The 19,564-nt window shown below is 43.2% G+C and overlaps 1 protein-coding gene across 2 annotated transcripts in view; it reads right to left on the reverse strand.

Moving 5' to 3' along the window:
- The window catches only part of ING3 (inhibitor of growth family member 3), a 200,108-nt gene that overhangs the window by 141,892 nt on the left and 38,652 nt on the right, over positions 1–19,564 (reverse strand). For both annotated transcript variants that reach the window (XM_086967020.1, XM_086967014.1), the window contains exon 4: positions 2,704–2,769. In XM_086967020.1, the coding sequence (XP_086823146.1) occupies positions 2,704–2,769 (66 nt within the window). The remainder of the gene's footprint in view (positions 1–2,703; positions 2,770–19,564) is intronic.

A 19,564-nucleotide genomic window follows, 5' to 3' on the forward strand; every position in this document is an offset into this window, starting at 1 on the left:
CTCTTGAAAATGCCACCTCTATGAAAAATAATTTGCTCACAATCTTTTTGTAATGGAGGGAGGGTCTCACGGGAACCCAAGCACAACTTCCCCGGGGCTTTTTAATTTCGATATGGGGGGCCTCACAGACACCCCTGGGGCCAAAGTGTTTTTTTTAACAAATGGGAGAGGGGCCCACAAAACCAGTGTCATTCAGCAGTTATAATCAACTGGTATGGGTCTGTGAATGGGTTTGTGAATGGTTGCTTGGGTGTATGAAAGGTTCTATTGGGGGTGAGTGTGGTTGCAGCAGTGATTCATGTCATTTGAGATGTTATGAGTGATGTCACTGACCAGGTCATGAGTGATGTAATATGCGAGGTCATAGGTAGTGCATTGCAGGGGGGCGTGAGTTATAGTTAGCTAGGCCAATTATAACTGCTGAATTTAACTGGTTTTGTAGGAGTGAAATCAGAGCCTAACTAGAACGTCCCTGTAACCTTTGGTATTTTCAGTAAATTTCTAAGGTTTTTTAAACTATCATTCCTAACTATAACGTCCCATAATCTTAGTCTGTTTCTGTGAATTTGTATTATTTTTAGTTTTTTTAAGTAGTTGTCCCTTTGAAACTATGCCCATGGCTGATCGTACGTTTCTTTCTTTGAAGACCGCATTGTTCTTGGCCCTATGGTCTTTGAGGCAGTTTGGAAAATTGCAGTTACCATAAATTAATTTATTTTCATATGAATTAGATAGCACAATGTACAACTCTATTTCATAAAAAGGTTACTTCAAATTTTCACCTTTATCAACCTATGACAACATACATGTTTTTTTCGAATACATCCACATCAGCTGAAAAAAATACATGGTTTGCTCATTAGATAATGTTGCCTCATTGATTGAAGGAATATAAAGTGTTCTGATCTTTGGACACACCAATTGTTGCTTTTGTGGGAGTGGTGTACCTTTAAAATGTAACACCCTAAAAAGACACCTCATTAGCATGGCCATGGGTAGGTGGATCGAGGATGTGGTTAGCCTCAATTCCATAAGGCAATGTGTGTCAGAAGCTAAGGTGCAAAACAGTATAACACAAAGCACAATCTCAATAAGTGAACTATATGGCAGAATAAATCATTCAAAAATTACAAAACTCCTAAATATAATAAAGAATAATTAAAAGCAGAAATAGCTATGTTGCATATGAATCAATTCCCGTAAAGGCCATCAGTACAGAAAAAAACCCACAATGTAAAGAAGATGCTAAATCCCAAATGTGCAGTAAAATCAGTAAGAAATCACACAGCATCTCTAGTACACCCAAAAGATTATGGCTCAGCTCCAAATGTAAGGGTTCATATAGGAAATCTTCTCATAGGCTAGTACAGAAACTGCAAATTCATCATGGTGAGCAAAAGAATACAATTCCAGCAAATCAAAACACAGAATTATACAACGTGATAGAATGGCGAGACTAAGCACTAACCAACTACATGAATGTTAGTTCAACCCACTCTGATGTAATGTCATTCAGAGATGTCAGAACAAACATTTTACAAAAACAGTGGGCTATTCTGAATGACTGCAATACTGAGTGCAAACGGAAGGTTTTTGAAGCAAGATACAATACTGGGCCCATGCTACAGAGCTTTCTATGAAAACAATATCAATAGGAAATGAACAAACATGACTTTGCATGACTATGTGCAGCAGTAATAATAAACCATGAATGTAATAACCATTTTGAACAAGTTGGTATTGAGTCCTAGCTGAAGCCTAGTTAGCATAACCCAAGAAAACGCACCTTAACAGGTCACAACAAAATCATTTCAAAGACAATAACATTGTATCTGTTTATCCATGGCAATTCTAGTATAAATCCATATTCTGCACATTGTAATTAGTGCACAAACACCGCAAAATGCATAAAAAACTCTAAACTTTCACCAGCCTGATTAAGCAAAGTCACAAAGTTCAAAGCAAAACCACTCTCTGCTTGAGAGAGACATATAGTAAAGCCTGCGACAAAGATATTGATGTCAAATACATCAATGGCAAGTGTAATATTTCCAACATCTGTGCTTGGTGGAGAAGGCAACACCGCCCTATTTCCCTTATTCACCATACTCCATTAGTGGCATTACACAGCACTCTCCAACACACTTTGGTTACTGAAGATAAAGGCTGTTCAACAGGAATCTGAGCCTCTATAATTCAGATTGCTTCTCAAAACTAGATATGGCTAGATCGCCCAATTTTATTCAGTTTCCGTACATAGTTGTTAAAACCACAAGAACTTTTTAGAAAGCAATACAAAAACATAAACGCTCACAGTACTGCAAAAATAATTTCAGTCTGTTCATTGTAGCATTAATAAGATTTCCTATTTCGATGAAAAATATGTGTTTCATAATTGTTAATAGCCAGTGTCACTTAGTTACCTCACAAAAACAAATGGTATGGATAAGATCAGTGGTAGTACCAAAAAGAGAATGTATTTAACTTGAAAGGTAATCTTTCAATGCATAAGGAGCAACAGATAGAACCTTTATTAATTATTTTGTTTACATAATTTAGACTTGAAATACTTTTATGCTACATGGAGTCCATTAATAATTAATTAAGTGATGATTGCTTTAACATGTAACTGTAAGATACACATTTACTACAACCTTATATGCAGGAACATATTCTGAAACAGGTTGGGTAGAAAGGACTTACCAAATCATAAATCTGATTGGCCAACTGCACCTTTTCATCAGCATCCTCTAAAGCTTTAAAATAATCCTGCACACAAAAATTGCAAACATTCATCAAAATAACACACATTTGATGATTCATTTGTATTAGCTTTCACAGTAGAAAGTTGCCGATTAGAGAATGAGAAATTGCCATTGTGCACACTAATCTAAAGTTCATAAATAGTTATGCTCTTACACGACTAAAGTACGTTGGACACATCACTTACTTAGCAAGACACTTACACTGCTAGGCCAAAATATAACTGGAAGGTAGCTAGTCTGTGTAATATCCCATCCTCATCGCCATTGTAAAAGGACCTTCTGGATGCAGTAAGTGATTGATTATAGCTTGTTTATTGGAGCTCGTAAATCAGCATCCAAACTCGTTTCCATTCTCCAACTAAATACCCCGCATATACTTTCAAAGCACCCCAACATTCCTTTGCAGAATACATGGCAACATAATACATGCACATCATTAGAGTCTGAACTGAAATCGGATAATCATAAGCCTTTGACAGATGGAACACCTGCATATGAAGCTGTTGACTGTAAGTGCACAGCTTTGGCACTTCAGCTTTTACTCTCAGCTGCATTTCAAGAACTTGTGAACAAAACACAATACAAACCTCACACAATAATATCATTTTACTATCATTAAAACATGTATTACGAGAAAATGTAGGACTCCCACACATCTCCATTACCAGCGAAGATGGAGGCACAGTAGTAATTAATGTGTGCGGTTTTGATGGAGTGCCAAACCTGTTCCTGGTGCTCATATGTGTTGTGGTAAGATTCACCAGATACCTGTTTGTAAGACAGTGGAGGAATATCTAGCAGCACTTGAGCTGAGGTCTACTTGCTGCTGGCTCTGCAAGTGAAGGGGCAGCCTGAATAGAGTAGGATAGACGAAGCGCTTCCGACAGCATTGTGCAGATACATGATGGTATGAAAGTTTCTACAGTGCTTGGAAAAGCCGTGCCACCCTGTAGGTTTCATGTGTTCTAGACTGGCCCACATTTTAACTTCAGTCAACTACACAATCTGCAGGCCCAATGGCAGTGCTACACATTTTATAATATAAAGGTTATGATCTAAAGTGAATTGTCTACCTGTGATTGGAGCTTCTGCCCTTCAGCACAGGCTATGAGGATATCAAAGGTGAGGCAGTGATTAGATGATAGGGTATAGGTTCTTTTACCTGCACAAATGGCCTACAGGTTCGATTCTGTAATGATCCATACACAATCCCCATAACCTGTGTCCGTATAATTTTCTCATCTGTAGGACATGGGTATACAGCATTTGTTTCATGTGTGTAAGAAGTGTGGAGAAGTGTGGCTCACTGGTTAGAGCAGGCAGACCCTGAAGCAGAGGTCAGACCCGGGACCAGGGTTCAATAACCGACGCGGCAGGGTCTTGAGCTCAAATGTCCATGGACTCGATAATTCTCGCTTCGGTGCCTGACCTAATCATGGGTTCACACTCTGCAACTCTGGGCATTAAGCTTGCTTAATCTCCACAACGGCCCCCCGCGGCGGGATGCCTGGCTTTCACCTTGGGGATGCCCTGTAGGGGCTATCTCACAGGGAAAAGCCAGGACGGGTTCCCAAGGCAAGCGCGGAGATACCCCTTCGGGGGTCGATTCTGGCGCTATATAAGAAACCTAATAATAATAATAATAATAATAAGCGCCTGACTGTGCAAGAAAGAATTGGAGGTGTTCATTTGGGACACCAAGTACAAGGCTGAACAATGTGATCTCCCTGTAAGATGAGGGAAAAAAGTAACCTGCTGGAGCTAGAGTTTCACTAGTCGGGTACTGGTAGCATTTACCTGTCGACACTGCACACCCAGAATCGGTTTTGACTGCTTTTAGTTTATTTTGGTAAAGATCGAAATGAGAAACCAGTTAATATGGCAGCCTAGATCGGAGGTGTTATCACTATATGATTTACTATTTTACCAAGACTCAGAGGGAGACCATATATTAGCTATACTAAATTAAACTCCCACTACAAATGTATCGAAATGTCAGCAGACATCAGGGGATACAAAAAGCTTTGCACAAATTATTCCAAATGCCATCTCAGGGACTCTGCTCTTTTGCCACTGACACGTAACGGAAGACACTGCTGCTGCCTTTGCCCCCTGACTCTGGAGCTTCCTGTCTGTGTGTGAAGACCAGCTCGCCGGACCCGCTGCGCGGGTCCCGAAGCACCTATCCATCGGCGGGAGCTGCTGGGAGGAGCAGGATTGTGACTGTGCCTGGAAGGAGGACCTGGGGCGTGCGGTGAGGAGGCAGGGCTGCGAGCGTTGCAACAGGGACTGCATATCCCAGGAGTCCCTGTGTGTGCCCAACTTGTTTCACCTGGCCCGCTCTCCCTGCTTGCCCCGCCCCCCTGCCTACGGAGTAAAAACCGGATATCTGGCTTCCCTCTGTGGGACTCTGCTCTTTTGCCACTGACCCGTAACGGGAGACACTGCTGCTGCCTTTGCCCCCTGACTCTGGAGCTTCCTGCCTGTGTGTGAAGACCAGCTCGCCGGACCCGCTGCGCGGGTCCCGCAGCGCCTATCCATCGGCGGGAGCTGCTGGGAGGAGCAGGATTGTGACTGTGCCTGGAAGGAGGACCTGGGGCGTGCGGTGAGGAGGCAGGGCTGCGAGCGTTACAACAGGGACTCCATGTCCCAGGAGTCCCTGTGTGTGCCCAACTTGTTTCACCTGGGCCGCTCTCCCTGCTTGCCCCGCCCACCCGCCCATTCCACCCCTATTTAACAGGTCCATTACCCCACGGCGCGGGAGCGCCCGGGGCGAAGCCCGGGCAAAGGGCGGGCCCTCTGTGGCCCTCCGAGGCCTGTAGAGTCTGGTCTGGGCCACAGCTCTCGGTTCTGCATATTGTTCTGAAACCTGCTTTTAGTTTAGTTGCTTTGGGTTCATTTAGTGTGAGTAACTTTACCTACTTTTATATATTACTGTTGGTTGCTTTGATGTGGTAATTGCTGTTGTATATTGTATCAGCTAGTCTTTGACCCTTGGGTATAGGGATGTGTACACGGGAAACCCGAAGCAAGGCTGCGGCAGGAGCTTCTAAGCTGACGGGCACATTGGCCAATTTTATTGTGCGCACAAACACTCTAATTGATGAGGGGATTGCCCTCATGGAAAGAAGAGTGTTTCAGGATCTCGCATTAGCGAGAAGATCATCTTTAGGCCTTATAGGCTCTGCGCGCACACCAAGCAAAGCTCAATGCACTCCCCAATTAGATCTTATCCAGCCTACACCCGTAACCCACCCTATTTCTACCAGCCAATCTGTACCCCTGGTTTCTGCTCCTTTGATGCCCCCTCAAGTAGCCCCTTTTACCTCTTCAATGGCTCTTCCGATAGCTATCAACGATCATGACACAACACTCGCACAAAGAGGTTTGAGGGAGGGCGCTATTCCTAAATGCTCCCAAACATCAAGCAAGGATAGTGCTGATCCAATAGTTATAGTTGACGGGGCAGGAATTCCCAGTGATCCAATTAGTACTTCTTGTGGGCCAGAGGTGGGGAGGGATATTGTGGTTACTATAGAAAATAGTGAAGGTAGTGCTGAGGGGCATCGTGTTTCACACCCCCTACCATTGGGTGACCCTGATGATTCAGCCTCAACTTCAAGCTTAGCAAATCTTCTTGAAGAGAGTAGCCTGGATGAATCCTTTGATGGGGCTGAAAACAGGAACGGTATTTTTATGAGCTCTATAGCTGAGCTCATTAAATCCTTACTGCCTCCCTTGGAGTCTAGACTACAAGGTATCGAAGATCAACTGCAGGCCTTAAATCTGGAGTTAAAAGCCAGACCAAAAGTTCCTGCCAAAAAGGCAACCGGTGGACCAGCACTGGCTGGCGCTAAACCACCATTGTCTAATACACAAGCAGCAGGAAAAAACCTTACCCCTCAAATGTGTTCGTCCAAAATACCTCCAACCAAGGTTAATATAAATAGTAGTAACAAACTGCCCTCTACTGTGCCTAGTAAACCTCAGAAAGTAAACGGCCCCATTACTCCTGCCCCCAAACCTCCCATTACCCTTGATCCCAAACCTCCCTCATCCCATCCAGCGAATTTTAAAATACGCCGGAATATTAATTTGCACCCTGATGCCCATTCCTATGTAATTGTCCTAACAGGTGTCCCCGAGCTTCCCCCTCATCAACAGAATCGTTCTGGGCTCTTAAAAACAAAGTCTGCCACTGGTTAGATAGAAACTACCCACTTCCGCCCAACATTCGTAGTAATCTACTTATGGTGGAGAGAGCACCATGGGTGGGTGAGAATCAAAAAAATCTTCAGGGTGACTGTGTTGTAACATTTGAGGACCCGCGTACGGTGGAGTATATCCGTACTAGACCCCCATGTAACAACAACTCTTCCATTCTAGTTAAATCCCTCTCCTATTTCTATATGCTTGCAGACCATCGCAGTAATAGGTGGAGCTGGTTAAGGGCTCCAAACTGTATAAGAAGGGGGTTGAGAGAAGAGCCTTTTCAAGATTATAATTTAAATCAGTGGGATGGGGGCGAAGATGGAGGGTGGAGCACAGTACAAAGGAGAGTAGGAAGGCCCCCTTTTGGGTTTAATCAGTTTCAGGGGGAATGGTATGGCCACCAGCACAATCCCCCTCCATTACCCTGTTTTAATCGTTTCAGTGCCCTGGAAGCAGTCGATTGACATTCGATTCATGTCTCCGGCCAAGAGGTTTTGAAGGAGGAGGTAGGGTCACCACAGGCTATATCTACATTTGGAAAAAAGATTGAAGTGTCTGTGGATAATGTGGCCACTAGTATGATTGAATTGGATTGTACCCCATTACCTACAACCATTGTAACAACTGTAGCTCTTTCTTCAATTACCATCATTTCTTGGAATATAGCAGGATTAAGGAAAAATCTTGAAAATCCGGATTGGAATGACTTTATTGATCCCTTCCATATTTGTATGTTTCAGGAAACTTGGTGTTTGTCCCCACAATATAAAAACGGGTACTCCACATATTTTGTCCCAGCAGTTTCTATAGGAAAAGGCCGCCCCTCAGGTGGTCTGCATATCTGGGTAAAGGTGAACCTGAATTGTACTGTTATTAGACATAACATTCAGTCCAATGACATCTTGCATATTTCTTTGAAAAGCCCATATGGGGGCATTGTCCATCTGTTCTGCGTTTATGCAAGAGGGGTACAGGGTGGTTTAATCTCACAAACGATCGAGCTGTTAGATGTAAAATTGTCTGAGCTTCCACCTAGGTCTAAAATCCTGCTGGGGGGCGATTTTAATTGTACATTTGAACCCCTAGATGATGAGGATATCTTGGGTTTGAATTCTGAGGATTAGAGACAGGCCATACCACCTTTAGCGTTGGCCCCTATTAAGAAGTGGACTGCCAGAGCTATACAGTTGAATGCACTAGCTTTGGAGCATAATTTACGGGCACTAAACGGCCGGACTACTTCTGATCGTACTGGGGCAATGACCTATAATAGGATAAGCTGCCCATCGCGAATTGATTACATCTTTTTAGATGTTTATTCTTGGGCTAGTTTAAAAGATATGGAATTCAGGCAGTCCTCAGATAGTGATCATAACCCATTATGTATGGAAATTAATTGGGCACACGGGTTTAGTAACAACGGGGGGCCAGAGATGGTCACGAAGGATGTTCTCCCCTCCAATTGTAACCGGAAACTGAGGTGGGATGTGGTAAAATGTGAAGAGGAGAAAATTAACAGTATCAGGGATTTAGTTAAAGCAGAAACCTCCAGCCTTGCAGCGGTAGATTGGGGAGAGGTTTCTTCTGAGGGGCACAAATTATTGGGTCAGTATAAAACTTTCACAGATAAAATAGGAAAGTATTTCCTTAAAAACACCCAAAGGAACTCCGCGGTGGATAATAGACCCCTGAAGGCGAACCCGTGGTATACAGCAGAATGTAGAGCCAAGAGGAAAGCCATTGGTTCAGCGATAAAACTAAAGGATTTGATGGCAGTAAAATTAGCTAGAAAGGAGTACCATGGCTCAATTGCCTCAGCAAAGAAAGACTGGGAGGAAGAGCATTGGCAGCAGCTTAAAATTGCTGCCAGCGGGAAGAACTCTACCATTTTCTGGAAATTGATTAACGCGTTAGACCGGAGGGGTGTTGACCCTATTTTAAATCACATTACTGAACAGCAATGGCACGCTCATTTTTTAAAATTGTATTGTGATGTTGCTGATCAAACTCCCCTGCTTCCACCAGCAGAGTGTAGCAATTGCAGCCCCAGTTTGGAGTTGACTGGTAATGAAATGATATTCTCCCAGCAAGAAGTTAAGGCCGCTATTTTAAACATACTCCCAGGCAAAGCGGCCGGCCCAGATGGTCTGCCCGGTGATCTTTTATCACATGATCCCTTAATCTGGGCAGAGTATATAGCAAGCTTAATGACTCTTATCCAGCTAGGCCATCCCGTCCCGGAATCATGGAAAGGGGCGGAGGTGATTACGATTTTCAAGAAAGGTAACAGAGAGGACCCTGCCAACTACAGACCAATTAGTTTAATTGACACTATTCAAAAGGTAGTTGGCAGGGTCATTATAAATTGAGTTGAGACATGGCTAATGGATAATGATATTCTTACCCATTTTCAGGCTGGTTTTAGGCGGAATGTTGGTGCAATGGATCAAGTCTTCCGGTTTTGTGCGGTCTATTGGAAGTCAGTATCAATTATTAAGGGCTGCCTGTATCTGGGTTTCATAGACCTGAAAACCGCGTTCGATGTTATCCCACGCGCCAAGCTATGGGAGATTTTACAAGCCATGGGGTTTCCTAGTTCCTTGCTGCAACTGGTTATCAAACTGCATGAGGACAACTATGCAAGGATACGATGGGGGCGCCAGGGTCAAATGACAGAGAGGGTACCAGTCAGCAGGGGGGTACGGCAGGCAGGGATGTGTGATGGCTCTGACATTGTTCTCCCTCTTTATAAATGGGGTGGTGGACCATTTGAGGGAGGACCCGGCAGATGCCCCCGTCCTTGCCGAGGAGAAAACCCCGACACTTCTCTTTGCGGACGACACCCTCCTGATGTCCAAGACCACTAAGGGTCTTCAAAAATTGCTTGACCGTTTTTCCCTCTTTTGTAACGATTGTGGGTTAACGGTCAACACTTTGAAGACAAACCTAATGGTTCTATCTCCAAACAGAAAGGTTAGGAAGGTTAGTCTTACCCTGTGTGGATCCCCTTTAGAGGTGGTGAACGAATTTGATTATCTTGGGGTGAGGCTGTCCAACAACATGAGCTGGGATTCCCATATTTCAAAAATGGTACTAAATCTTAAAAGGGTGTCCGGTGCAATACTAAAGAATCAGCGCCTCTCTATTAGTAGACCGGTCGCCCCTGCCTTGGTAGTCTATGAAGGGAAGGCTTTAGCCTCGGCAGTTTATGGCTCCGAATTATGGGGTGCTGAAAATACTAAGGCACTGGTAACTGCAGAAAATAAGTTCATCAGAGATTTAGTCTCACTTCCAGTTTCTACCCCTTTACCATTATTTTTTGATATGGGTAAAAAAATCGATCTCGGACAAAGTTCAACTAAGGCCGCTGCTATTCTGGGTGCGCCTTAGAAGAACCCAGGAACTAGCCGGGTATGCCCGAGCGTTGGACGAGTTAATAACCCTAAATGTTTCTCACCAAATAAAGTGGCTTAACAACCTTAATAAATTAGTAATATCAATATGTCTGGGGGAGTCCTGGGCGTCACAAGTCCCTCCTGCAAAGCAAATTGTAAAGAAATTATATTGGGACTGGGTTGAGGCCAAGATTAATAACAACTCAAACCTGGGGACTTTAACGACGAACTTTCTTGACCACAAACCTTCTATGAAGTTGGAACCATTTTTGGATTTTATCCAAGTAGCTAGAGATAGAACTTTGTTCTTGAAATTAAGATATGGTACCCTCCCCCTTAAAAAAAATTTGGAAAGGTGGAAGACCAAGGGGGGGATTGAACTAAAATGCCCAGGTTGCCAATGTCCAGAGGAAACCCTTGGCCATTTTGTATTTGCCTGTTCAGCCTACAAATCCGTAAGGGCTAAATGGTTGAAACCTGTATGCAGGGAGTTGGGTGTAAAAGACCATAAGTCAGCACTCCGTATTATTTTAACCAACACGGTTTCCATGTACATCATCTGTGGGGTTGCAAAATATTTGGGGGGTGCTTGGATAATACGTTCTAGACTGTTGGGTAACGCATAAAAGCTTTTTAATAAGCAAGCATGGTTTTAAAACATTGTTTTTACTCTGCTGTTTTTAAATTGCTATTTGCTGTTCTGGATGTAATTGTAGTACTTTGGATGGATTGTTTTTATGTATTTGTATGTTTGTACTTTTATGATAAATATCTATCGAATAAAGTATTACAAGCAAAACCAAATGCCATCCTTGGTGCTGGGAGGGGGGGGGGGGGGGGGGGGTTGCACTATAGTTATGATCATTGATAATAAATGTAATTTGTACAGAAGCTTATTAATCCACCCACCATGGTGTACTGGCCCTTGGATTCTACCAGAGGATAAGCAAGCAGTGGTCTGACAAGAATAAAAGCAAATGTTAACCTTTTGCCGTACATGTTTTATTAAATCAGTACAGTGTACCTGTTGGGACATGTCCCCTGTATGGCTTAGACAAGCTGCCCTAATGATTTTTCTGGAGGGCCTTGTGGGCTTTCCAACAGCGAAGTTGATATACAGCAGGCCCACTGGAGATATTCATTGTAGAATCGTATCGATATAACAATGGGGTCCAATGTCTGTGGCCATCCAAAGAGTACTTTTTTGTGAGAATGGCAGGCAGCCCTCTCAAACCAACCTATTAGGAGAATGGTTAGCGGCAACATATTTTCTTGTCGTTGCCACTTTTGCTTTTTTTTTTTAACCATTTCTCGTATGAAGAGACTGCCTACTGTCTTCCTATGTAAAAGATATGTTCAGCTGCCATAACTGGTTTCTCGGCCTTCACTACGACAGGTCATGTATGAAGGATGAGTGCAATACGTGTACAGAACGTGGGGATCTGCACTTGTGTATACGAACTAATGAGTGCTGGAACCCATTAGACTCTACATGTGCTAGGATGAACATTTTCACCTCAGACATTGCTCCCTGCTTGCATACTCTCAAGGTTACCCTTCTCAGCACAAGATATAGCAGGTGGGTGGAGGATGTGCTCCATCATCCTTCGACATCAGCAGTGGTGAACCTATGCCACTCCCACCATGTCCTCACCACCCTTACACTCCATAATTACTTGAGGACATTTGAACTTTAACCACAAATGAGGGTAATGATTGCAATGGCGAGTGAAGATCTCCCAGTTTTCAGCTCCCTAAAATTATCTTTCTATTTGCTAGGACCGTTCAAGACATACCACCACTGAAAGGCCAGGTGACCTGGACCAGTTACCAGTACCTACTTGAGGTCCCAGTGCCTGCTGTGGATGTCCCTGACAGCACAGTCCCAAAGTACCCAAGAAATGAATCTTGAGAGATGACCAACTAAGTCCCAATGAACTAGGCAAGTGTTTGCAACCAGGGCACTTCATATATAAATAGTTACCACTCACAAAAAATAACCCTTGGAGAGTTTTCCGATTTGAAGGAATTAATAAAGCGGTTGTGGAACAAAAGCACAATACAAACTATATCAGTTAATTGATTCCACAATTGTTGATTCAACTCATCATCTCAGCCATTTGAAGTGAACCTTTCTTTTGATTTCAAAAACATTTTATTGGTTGTTTTCAAATAAGCGACACATACAATAGTGTAATTGAAAAGAAACATATAGAAACAAGGAAATAAGCATACGAAACTGAAAATAACCATATGAAAATAAACAAAAAGGTACATTAAAAGCAGATACATTTGTTGTTCAGCTTGGGGTGACAAAGTGATACTCTTACTCATATAAGTAATGCTTAGCTTCGAGACACTGAAGCCACCATGGTAGTAACAATGACTAGAAATGTATCCAATCTATTCAGCGATGGAGAATACAAATAATTCCATAGCTCAGAAAACAGACAAACATGTTACCGGTATGCAACTAACAATCTATAGTGTGTTAACATTAGTGTATTACAGCGAACCCGTGTGAGAGCATTTCATGGGGGTGGTTGGATTATCAGGCCTCTATTAAGGATCATGGGGGTTTGAGTGAGTTAAAGTAGTGATCAAGGCTGTCCCAAATGTGCCTAATGGGGGGTTTCCATGGTGAGTTGTGGAGAGCTACGTTGTCAGCCCCTATTAGGTGAGTGACTGTTAGACCTGGCATCATTGGCGTGAGTCTCCCTTCCATTTTGACGGATTGCCTCATCTGTTTGGATGTGTTTTTGCTGGTTATATGCTTTGGGCACTGTGCCTCTGCTATTCAGTGCCACAGTGCAAGTGCTCCCTATGTTAAATTGATGTACTAATTGGTTATTCCATAATTGGGTCATTTGATATACCTGTCAGCCCCATGTACAGTGCACCATGTGTGCCATGGGCTTGTAAATCAAATGCTGCTGGTGGGCTTGCAGCACTGGTTGTGCCACCAGCTTGTAATGTGTGTCTCTGGTTTGCCAATGCAAGGCCTATGTACAGTCTAGCACTGCCATGTCGACTTGGCCAAACGCACCCACTTGCCAGTCCCTAAACCTTCCCTTTGCTTCGTATTAGACACCCCTATGGTAGGCCCATGGGCAGGAAGCATAATAAGTATAAGGTAGGACATGCTCTAGTGTGTGTAGCATGTCCTAATAGTGAATTACAGCCATTTGCGTTCTTCACTACTGAAGGCTACCTGTTCTCCATAGGCTAGAATGGTCAGTTAGATTATTACATTCTTATAATCCTAACCGACTCAGGGAACATGGTAGAAATTTGGATGCAATATGCCTGAACTCAGAATGATAAAATACATCTTTTAGTAAAGTTGGTTTTAATATTCTGTGTTTGAAAATACCACTTTTAGAAAGTAGGAATTTTCTTGCCTAACTGTCCAGGCCTGCCTCTGCTAGGTTGTGTATTCCTTGTCTGGGTTTGTGAGTGACAGGGCTGGGGGATTTCAGGAGACAGGCTGGGGCAGCCCAGTGGTAAATAGAGAGATCTGCATCTAGATTGGAGGGAAGAGTTGCACCTGGGATCTGAATAGGGCTGGGCCTTCCCTCTACAATGCTGGCTCCACCTCCTGTGGCTTGTCCGATGTCTCTGCCCTGCACTGTGAAAGGAGAGGAGGAATCATGTCAACAGAGTGCTCCAGAGCTGTATCTTCCCTCCCCTGTGCTGGCTCCACCTCCTGTGGGGCGGCTGATGTCTCTGCCCTGCACAGAGAAAGGAAGAAGAGAGTCATGTAAACAAAGTGCTCAGGAACTGGTTTGGACTAGGCAGAGGCCTCTCTGCATTCAGAGAACAAAGGATTTTGGGGTATAAATATTGAGACCCGGATCCCAAGAAATTCAATCACTTCTGGACAAGAAACCTTTCTGCCAAGGAGAAGAACCAAGGAAGCTGCAGGAGTTGTACTGTCCCTCTGCCAGTGTGCTGTTTGCCTGCAGTGGTTGCTTCATTGCCAAGGGAAAGAAGAAGGAACTTTGTAAGGACTTTCATCTACAGAATATTCTCCAAGGGCTTGAACTGTGCTTGCCTCCTGCTGAAGTCTCAGGGACAGAAGACTTCACCTCCCGTTCCCCTCTGAGTTTCCTTGCTGGGAATTCTCAACTCCAGACATTTGCGTGTCGCTGGGAGCTGGAAGCACGACTCATCGAAGGGAAGCGCATTGCAGCTGAAATTGCCGCATCACCGGAGAAGCGAGCCTTCGCCGCATCTCCCTGGAAGCGTGTGTTCATCGAAGCTGCCTGCTGTCGCATCACAGGAGAAGCGGGTCACAGGTCCTGTCGCGGCTCCAAAGTACAGAGTCGTCGCAAGGCTGCCAGGGCGTCTACGCATCGGCAGCGCATCAAGGGCGCCATCTTCTCGCAACGCAAACGGATCATCGCATCGCGGCGCCATCTTGCGCACCGCAACGGGCCCGCAGGCCGAGAATCTACGCATCACCTCCGCACCGGTAAGGATCACGACGCATATCTTACTCTGCACAAGCATTGAGGCACGACGCATCATCTCCCACGGAACCGACGCATCTCCCCTTTTGCACGCCTTTTGTTCACTTTGCGTTACACATACAGGCACTTTGTTGAGAACTTTGTCGCATTTATCATCAACTTGAACTAAGCAACTTTAATCATCTTTTAAGCAATCTTAAATGTAGTATTGTGGATTTTTGTCGTTTGTGGTCTTGTGTGAAGTCTATATAAAGAATACCTATTTTTGTAAAACCGGAGTTGTGTCCATCTGTAGTGTTTTCACTGTATTACTGTGTATATTCACAAATGCTTAACACACTGCCTCTGAGATAAGCCGGTCTGCTTGTGCCAAGCTACCAAGGGGGTGAGCAGGGGTTATTAAGGAGTGTAATCTCCTTCTCCTGACTTAGAAGTAAGGGTCCCTATTTGGACAAAGGTGAATACCATTGCCATCTAGAGACCCCCAGATCGAACTGTGACCCAGTTCAGCCAACATTTAAAGGAGGCTTCCCGTGTGTCTTTCCAATTATTGAGAATGACTAACTGCTGCAGTTAGGAGGAGGTCCAAAAGCACCCCATTTTTTTCATTCAGTGATTACGCCCTGAGATAGCCAAATGCCAATGTTGAAAGTTCCCTGCTAAGGGGGTATGAAAATAGTTTAGCTATGAAGTTGAAGACCTTATCCCAGAAGGGTACCACGCAATCACATAGTAGTAAGTGATCCAGATCTCCTATTTTGTCTTTACAATTCCAACAAACAAGGTCTTCTCTAATTTTGTGATTGTGTAGGCGGGTTGGTGTCCAGTAGGCCTCGTGTAAAAGCCAGAATTTCGTCTATGAGTGTGCTGGAGTAATCTTATTCCCCGCAACTGAGCTCCAGGTTTTGGGCCAATCAACCTCCGAGATCGGGGAGGAGGAGTGAGATTCCCAGAAGGATGTGAGATTCTTGTTGAGGGGAGAGTGTTGTGGTCGTAGCAACTTGTATATCCAGGAGACCTGGTGTCCTAATCTATTTATTTTCAATATGTATTGTGCCAGGGACGGGGGTAGGGGCGATAGTTCGCTTTTGTTAATGCAGCCTTACTTTTTAAAAAGTTGTAAAATTTGAGGGGACCTAGCTCGTATCTGAACTGCATTTCTTCAAAAGATAATGGATAGGTGCCGTTTGAAAGTTGATGAGGAAAATAAATACCCTTATCAATCCAGGTTTCATTATACAGAGTATTCCCTTTATATAGGATTTTGCGGTTATTCCAAAGGGATTCAAGATGAGACCATCTAATGCCAGTGCCTAGTAGTTTATCCAATTTTAGCAGAGCAGCCTTTGTGTTTTTAAATATGGGCTTTGAGCAGATGACTTTGGTTAGGTTTGCTGTTAGGATTGCTGCTTGGGCAAGATTACTAAGAAGTGATTTTTCAATGTCTAGCCATACTGGGGTTGTATTTGTCCGGTGGAACAAACCAGTATGAGCCTTGTTTTGCCAGGAATGCAGACTGGTAGAGTTTAAAGTCTGCTAGGTTAACCCCTCCTAGTGATTTGTTTAATCTGAGTTTTTTTATACTGACTCTTGCTTTTTTCCCTTGCCATACAAAATGTGAAAGTAGGATGTCTAGCTTGTGATGGAATTCCTCCGAGAGCGTTAGGGGGAGCATAGTTATTAAATAGTTCACTAGAGGCGTGATCATCATCTTGATGGTCTCGATCCTACCCCACCATGTAATAAATCTAGGTGACCATGCATCGAGAAGAGTTTATTTTCTCCAAGGTGTTAGCTTCCTTCCGTTGGGAGTGTCTCTAATAAAGTGCTTCTAAATTCAATCCCCAGGTACTGGATATACCTCGGCTGCCATGTCAGGCCAGAATCACCCAGTATTTCTCTGGAGCAATGGACATTTAGGGGCTTGACCTTACACTGGTCTCGATTCAGTTTATATCCGGAATGTCTAGAGTAGATTTTTATGGTATTCATCAGGGCCTTGATGGATAAGCTTGGTTCTACTGTTAACATTTTTTGGACAGAGATTGCCTTGCGTTGTACACCATGGACTCTCTTACTGGAATCCTTCATATCCAGTAGCAATTGTATAGCTGTATAGAATGCGAGGAACGTTGTTATTCTTTCAAGAAATCTGCAAGTGTGCTATAAAATTGATGATAGTGGAGCAAAATAGATAGACATGCTGTACTCTCTTCAAGCATTTAGTATTGGGTTCAAACTATAACAATTTTTGCTTGTTTTCAAATCCTTTTGCATTTTGCTTGCATAGAAGAACTTTCAAGTGCATTCCCTGAAATCCACAATGCACACATGTTCCTCCACAGACCAGTGGTGTGGAATTTAATAAATCCACTTGTCCCTTTTGTGCCATGTAATACGGTGACAAACTATGGCAGCAATCTCATTATATAGGAGCTCCGAAATAGCCTCTCTGATTATGACAGGGCTCCTTCCATAATAAGCTTTGAATACTAGCAATTCTCGTAAGTTGCCACATGTCTGCATATCACATATTAACTCTTCTCTAATCTTTTCCCATACTGAGAATGTCTGGAGTAAATTTCCAACCTATGGCAGACATAAAACTTCTTCCAGGTTTGGGAAAAAAGTGGTTGGAGGGAAAGTGTACTTGCAAACAGATTTTTGCTTGAGCAAATCTACACCTGCACATTTGCTCATGCTAAAATGCAGTTCACAAATACTTTCTAGGAGTACTATTTCTTGGCCTACTTCTGTAATGTCTTGTGCATTCACGAAAGTCATATCTGCACTTAAAGCAAGGATATGAGTACACTTTTGAGACTTTATTTAATAATTGGGCTCCTAATTAGGACTGGCGTGAACCATGACCTTTTTTGTTTATTATACGGATGTCTCTATCGGCTAGCTTCACTGTGAGTGACAGCATTCGGTTCTTTCACAAGGAGCAAATCCACACAGTTGTTTTGTTCAGTGCCAGGAACTACTGTGGCAATCTGTGCTTTTTGAGACCCAAACATGTTTGCTTTTGCCAATGTTTGCTATGATAAGGTCCCTGCAGCTCCCACACCAATAAGGTTTTGCAAAAAACATGCCAAAACAAGTCACGCATTGACAAAAATCAAAAGGCTGACAAACTATTTCAGACCTATTGGCTTTACCAATGCTAGTTTATTTTTATGTTTCCCATAATCTTATTATAACTGGTTACACCTTTTTTCCAGAATGAATATTTTTGGGAAATCCTAGCATACATCAACACATTTTACTAGACGAGGCTGCAAAAATACGGTACCTAAAATGTTACACAAGTTTAGCAAAATGTTTTTGCATTTTTTTGTGAAGATTTTATTTTGAAAGCAAAGTACCAATCTCAAGCTTCTGCATATAATTGCATCCAATCAGAGCATTCTGGGAGTGGTATGAATAGCCTCATATTGCTAAACAATGAAAATATGTGTACACAGTCAGTAGTAGAGTGTGAGTTCACAACATGTACTTGGATTGCTCACCCTAATATTAAAGGTTTTGCATTAATGAACCCTAAATATAAGTTTGAACAGCGTTGACACATGGACGCAAATATGAACTTAACTGCAGGCATTGCCTTTCACTGATCCATAATGTGGTACGGTAAACTGGCAGTCAAAGGGTTTGTGATGAAGGGGGTTGGGCCTACTTGTCCCGAGGACAGAATACACATGAAAACTTGTTGCCCTTGATCCTAAACAATATGTCTCGGGCGTCGGGCTATAGGAATTCCACACCCCTGGTCACAGATCAATACATTTTATCACCATCGTAATATACATCAGTACGTGTGTGAGGAAACTTCCACTCAACTTGCAAACTGGTGTTAGGAAGATTTTATCTGCAGCACATGTTGTAAAGTGGTACCCTTTCTTGTATCAAAAGCAGTAGTTGGCATAAATTGGCCAAAGACTGCGCAATCAAGATTTTAAAAACTATCTAACCAACTGGAACTTCTCTCCAAGCATGTATAAGGTCACAGTGGTAATTATTGAGGCGAAGTCCTCATGGCTGCCCCAAAAACGTTGGTTAAAGTAATGTTTCCCACAATGCCACTGTAGAACCATTCTTATGTGTGGACTGGAGGCACTGCATCCTTACAACAGTAGGATTGATCTATGAATGACAAATCTTTCTGCATTCAACAATCCATCCTGCAATATCAGAGTTATAAATGTTCTTTACCTGGTGTGTTGTGTAAAAGTGGCTAAAGGCTAAAACTCTTCTGGATTGACCTGGTGTGTTTAAAATAGTATAGAAGAACCTTCTAGCATCTATTTTTTTATTGTATTCAATTTTAAGGGATTTGTAGAGCGCATGCCTGCCCAAAGGCTTCCCAGCCCAGGGAGACAGATACCAGACAGAAGTTGGAGGAGGGTTAATAATACTGATGAAACAGCCAGGTTTTAATCGATTTCTGGAGGGTTGCTTCAGTTTCCAGAAATCTGGATTCGCGTGGGAGAGAATTCCACAGCTTGGGTGCCAGGTGAAAGAAGGATCTGCCACCCCTTCTGGCTCTCTTAGTTCTGGTAATTTTTAAAAGCCGTTCAGAGCAGGATTGGAGGCTTCTGTTTGGGACATAGAGGGTCAACAAGTCTTTGATTTTACTAGGGCCCTTGTTGTGTAAGGCATGTCTTGAACTGGATTCTGGCATCAATCAGGAGCCAGTGGAGAGCTGTTAAATGCTTTC

Source organism: Lissotriton vulgaris, chromosome 1_1, assembly GCF_964263255.1.
Source record: "Lissotriton vulgaris chromosome 1_1, aLisVul1.2, whole genome shotgun sequence".
Classification (NCBI taxonomy): Eukaryota; Metazoa; Chordata; class Amphibia; order Caudata; family Salamandridae; genus Lissotriton; species Lissotriton vulgaris.